Source organism: Triticum aestivum, chromosome 1D (genome assembly GCF_018294505.1).
Source record: "Triticum aestivum cultivar Chinese Spring chromosome 1D, IWGSC CS RefSeq v2.1, whole genome shotgun sequence".
NCBI classification, from domain to species: Eukaryota; Viridiplantae; Streptophyta; class Magnoliopsida; order Poales; family Poaceae; genus Triticum; species Triticum aestivum.
In genome coordinates, this window is record NC_057796.1 from 297,022,307 (window position 1) to 297,027,300 (window position 4,994).

Below are 4,994 nucleotides of genomic sequence, written 5' to 3' on the forward strand. Positions count from 1 at the left end.
GAGCAGCAAGGGGCGCCCCAAGTAGGAGGGATCCTGCATGGGCGCCTCCTCCAAGTCGGCCTCCCCCCTTCCATATGCATCGGAGGGGGAAGGAAAGAGAGGGGGGAAGGAAAGGGGGAGGCTGAATCCTCCCCTTTCCTTCTCCCTTCCCTTCTTTCCTTCTCCTACTATTTCGGCCTATAGGAGGGCACACTAGCCCCTTGGGGGCTGGTCTGTCCCTCTCTTGGCCCATTAGGCCCATATAGTTTGCCCGGGGTTGCCCGGAACCCCTTCCGGTGACCCGATATGTACCCGGTACCCTCCGGAACACTTCCAGTGTCTGAATACCATCGTCCTATATATCAATCTTTACCTCTCGACCATTTCGAGACTCCTCGTCATGTCCTGATCTCATCTGGGACTCTGAACAACATTTGGTCACCAAATCACATAACTCATATAATACTATATCGTCATTGAACGTTAAGCGTGCGGACCCTACGGGTTCGAGAACTATGTAGACATGACCGAGACACCTCTCCGGTCAATAACCAACAGCGGAACCTGGATGCTCATATTGGTTCTTACATATTCTACGAAGATCTTTATCGGTCGTACCGCAATGACAACATACGTAATTCCCTTTGTTCATCGGTATGTTACTTGCCCGAGATTCGATGTCGGTATCTTTGTACCTAGTTCAATCTCGTTACCGGCAAGTCTCTTTACTCGTTCCGTAATACATCATCCCGCAACTAACTCATTAGTTAGTTTGCTTGCAAGGCTTCTTATGATGTGCATTACCGAGAGGGCCCAGAGATACCTCTCCGATACTTGGAGTGACAAATCCTAATCTCGATCTGTGCCAATCCAACAAACACCTTCGGAGATACCCATAGAGCATCTTTATAATCACCCAGTTACATTGTGACGTTTGATAGCACACAAGGTATTCCTCCGGTATCCGGGAGTTGCATAATCTCATAGTCAAAGGAATATGTATATGACATGAAGAAAGCAATAGCAATAAAATTGAACGATCATTATGCTAAGCTAACGGATGGGTCTTGTCCATCACATCATTCTCCTAATGATGTGATCCCGTTCATCAAATGACAACACATGTCTATGGTTAGGAAACTTAACCATCTTTGATTAGCGAGCTAGTCTAGTAGAGGCTTACTAGGGACACGGTGTTTTGTCTATGTATCCACACATGTATCAAGTTTCCGGTTAATACAATTCTAGCATGAACATTAAACATTTATCATGATATAAGAAAATATAAATAACAACTTTATTATTGCCTCTAGGGCATATTTCCTTCATCCTCATGCTCGCGTTGCAGTGTCTTGACGCCCAGCTCCAGCGAATCCAACGGCAGGTCTGCTGTGTCACCTGATTCGTCGAGACATGTCATGACTGAAACCACATGGTTGGGAAGGGTGGGATTTCAGGTACCTTTGTCTACCGCCGCCGGTGATGCACGATCAGATCTCAGTGGTTGCGGTTTTACCATCGAAGATTTTTTCTTCGGCAACCAGGCCTTTGTCTACCGCCGCCGGTGATGCACCCGACAACGCCACTCCGGTCGCCTCCGTGCTGCTCATTGCCGCCACGAAATGAGATCACGGAGGGATTTTATGGTCTCCCAACCTCAGTGAATCACTCCGCCGCCGACAATCGTCTGCCTCTCGATACTAATTGTCACGTTCTAAGTTTTGAATGGAGGAATTTAACACCGAATCACTCAATTTCAGAGAAGATCGGAGAGCTCGAACTAGGGTTCGATTGCTTAGAAAAGGGCAGAGTAGGTTTAGCTCGCCACTGGCAAGCTAGGGTTTACAACCGATACAAATCAACATGGTCCAAAATGAGGAGGAGGGTTGGCTTTATAGCCATTACAACTCAGTGAAAGAAGAATAAAAGCAAAACAAATCATATGGCTTTGTCGAAAAATTATAGAGCGACCGGTGGTAGCCAGTAGCCGTCAGATCGAAGATCAAGAGATGAGGACAGTCATCGCTGGCGAACCGGTATCTTCCAAGGTGAGCCATCGGATGACAAATCAACGCCTGACTTTCCGGCACGCAGGAACAGCGGAATTAACTCTAGTTCTTCAGAAATGATGGACTTGGGCCTGAGATCTTAACTCATCAAGGTCCCAGGATACCGTGACAGTCGCCAAACGATTGGGTCGGGTGTTAAGCTGAATGAATAAACAGGCTGAATATAGGCACGAGCTCGTACGCTGCACCCACCGGAAGAGAAGAGAGCAGAGAGCAGAAGCGGCCCACGCCACGCCGCAGCTGCAGCCGCAACGAGGACAGGACAAAATCAAAACCAGTGGCGGCCACACCACCGGACCCGACCACAGATTTCCTCTTACATTCCCGCGCCGCTATTTATACACACGAGCCCGCTCTCCTCGTCTCCACTACCATCCTTACTCATCACTCACCACTCATCATCTCCCCTCCGCGTCACCGGCGTGCGTGCGTCCTCAGTTTGCTCCAGTTCAGTTGAGTTCAACAGTTTGCTTCTCGCTTTCCCTCCCGTGATGGACACGTCGGCGTCCCCTGGCCCCAGCTCGTCCGCGCCGGAGCCTCGGCAATGGGCCGGCGGTCGCCCCGGGCTGGGGTCCGCGGCGCTTGAGCTGGCCTGCAAGGTGCTCTGCGTCGTGGCGACGTGCGCCTTCGCCGCGGTGGGGTCGCTGGTCGGGGCGGTGTCGGGGTCGGTGATCGGGCTGGCGACGGAGAGCGGGGTGGTGCGGGGCGCCGGCATCGGCGCCATCTCCGGCGCCGTCTTCTCCATCGAGGTCGCCGAATCGTCGCGGGACCTCTGGCACACCAGCGACTCCTCCGTCTGGAGCGTCCTCTTCATGGTACGTATTACTGCATTGCCACCTACTCTTCTCCATTACCACCACGCCCGAGTCCGACTATCCATGGAATAGATCAGTCCCTTCCACGATGAAACGTGATCGCCTCCAAGACGAGGCTAATTTGCAGAACTCAGAGCACTCTGTTGCCCTGTTTCTGCAAATGCCGTTTCAAAACTCTGAAAGAATCAAGTTGACCTCCGAGAGGCCATGGTAATCAATGGTGGGAGAGGCCATGGTAATCTGTTTCGCTCTGACTGCTTATGCTTGCTCAATTAGGTGCGGCCCGTGGTTTGGTTTGCATGGACGGGAGATAAAAACAACAAAATGATGTCGGCTGTTGACTCCCGGCATCGAATTTGTACTTTGTTATCGACGAGGCTACTGTTAAGCATTTGCTAGTGATGTCGAGGTACATTGAGTTATGGAGGCTTATTACTGACTGCGTTTGTACTGTACGACGTGCAGGTGGACATCATCCTCAGCCTGCTGAGCGGGAGGCTGGTCCGCGAGAAGGTGGGGCCGGCGGTGCAGAGCGCCGTGCAGAGTCAGGTAGCGCCTCGACCTCATCTCGAACGAAAATCATGGCGCACCATGCTTGATTAAATACGAGTATTTAATAAGGCTCTTTACGACGCGCGCGTGATCAACCACTCCAATTAATTAACCAATCTCCCTCAGCATACATACTTACTCTACTATCATGAGGTGACTGTCTGCCAGTGATAGCTCATTTGCATTGTCTATAAGCTACTGTTATCTTCAGACACAAGGATTTCTTGTGAAAGAATCCATACACGCACAAGAGAGCGGCCTAAAAATGGTTGGTTGCAGAGGTGCTATCCTAGAGCAAATCTTGTAGACCACTCACTAATTCACACTTGATAAGTCGTAGTTAGTGAGGTGAGCTCATCACCCACAAGTGCTAAAGAATCTTGCATCGATGACGGCATGGTTAACTAACGCTCGTTTTCTATTCCATGTGGATCACAACAATTTAGATCATGTCACAAGGATAAGATAAAAAATATGTCAACACAAGTCAAAAAGATAATATGATGTCAATAGTTGTTTCACATTTTCACCGTCAGTGTCAGCATTAATAATTAATTAACCGCGCATACATTGGCATGCAGATAAGCGCCATCAGCTCGCCGTTCACGGAGCCCAGCGACCTGTTCGAGACCGGCGGCGCGAGAGGGCTGCCGGCGCACGCGCTCCGGCGGCTGCCGGCGATCAAGGTCGGCGCGGACACCGCGGTCGACGAGGCCGGGGAGGCGCTCTGCTGCTCGGTGTGCCTGCAGGACCTTGAGGTGGGCGAGTCGGCGAGGCGACTGCCCGGCTGCCGGCACGTCTTCCACGCGCCCTGCATCGACCGCTGGCTCGTCAGGCACGCCTCCTGCCCGCTCTGCCGGCGAGACATCTGAGCCCGGCCGGGCACCGCCGGCCGGTCGATCCCCTGCCTGTAATTAAATTAAATCGCCATTGCTCGCCGTGCGTCGGGTGCCCGTAAGGGGACCGGTGGCAAAAGAGGCCACTTGTGTAGCGATGCGTGAATGAATTGGGAATGTGGAATTGTGGATAAGAAAGAAGAATTGTTCGGGGCTGATCTGGCTTCCTACTACACTTGAAGATAGTTTGCACGTTCTGATTTATTGCGCGCACACGAACTGCAAGACGACACAAGGAAAGCTTAAAATAAACAGACAGTCTATCTATGTCGACCGACTCGCTGTTTCCCATCCCGGTTTTTGAAAACGGTGGGCTTATAAGCGGAAAAAAGTCCAAAATAATCCTGAAACTTGTAGACGAAAACTAAATTAAATTCTAAACCTCTAATTCATGTAATCAACACATCGAACCCTCTGATCCAGTTTATTTTAAACCTTGAGCGTATTTCCAAACAGGGATTGTTCATGTGGCAACATGTTGAACCTAGGATCTTCGGATGCGGGTGGACGCGGTTGGACCAGCCCACCAGCAGGCGCAAAGTTTTATTTTTCTACATTTTTCTCGTAAGATGTGACGTAAAAATACCAAAAAAAAGAGGTTCAGGGAATCAAACTAGCGACCTGTAGCTCTAAAGTCCTGCTGCTGGCCACTCTAACTGAACCTTGTTGGTGTGAAAAGAGAA

The 4,994-nt window shown here is 50.5% G+C and overlaps 1 protein-coding gene across 1 annotated transcript; it reads left to right on the forward strand.

The window, feature by feature from the left end:
• The first annotated feature begins 2,405 nt into the window (after positions 1 to 2,405).
• On the forward strand, positions 2,406 to 4,486 carry LOC123181570 (NEP1-interacting protein-like 1). Its single transcript, XM_044593864.1, has 3 exons — positions 2,406 to 2,863; positions 3,329 to 3,412; positions 3,997 to 4,486. Exons 1-3 carry the CDS (start codon positions 2,540 to 2,542, stop codon positions 4,285 to 4,287), a joined length of 699 nt encoding a protein of 232 aa, XP_044449799.1. The 5' UTR covers positions 2,406 to 2,539; the 3' UTR covers positions 4,288 to 4,486.
• The last annotated feature ends 508 nt before the right edge of the window (positions 4,487 to 4,994 follow it).

What these genes read in the sequence shown, in the direction of transcription:
- LOC123181570 (XM_044593864.1), top strand. Translation starts at nt 2,540, where the DNA reads ATGGACACGTCGGCGTCCCCTGGCCCCAGCTCGTCCGCGCCGGAGCCT. An exon ending in TCTGGAGCGTCCTCTTCATG is followed by an intron (nt 2,864 to 3,328) that starts GTACGTATTACT and finishes TACGACGTGCAG; the next exon opens with GTGGACATCATCCTCAGCCT. An exon ending in AGAGCGCCGTGCAGAGTCAG is followed by an intron (nt 3,413 to 3,996) that starts GTAGCGCCTCGA and finishes ATTGGCATGCAG; the next exon opens with ATAAGCGCCATCAGCTCGCC.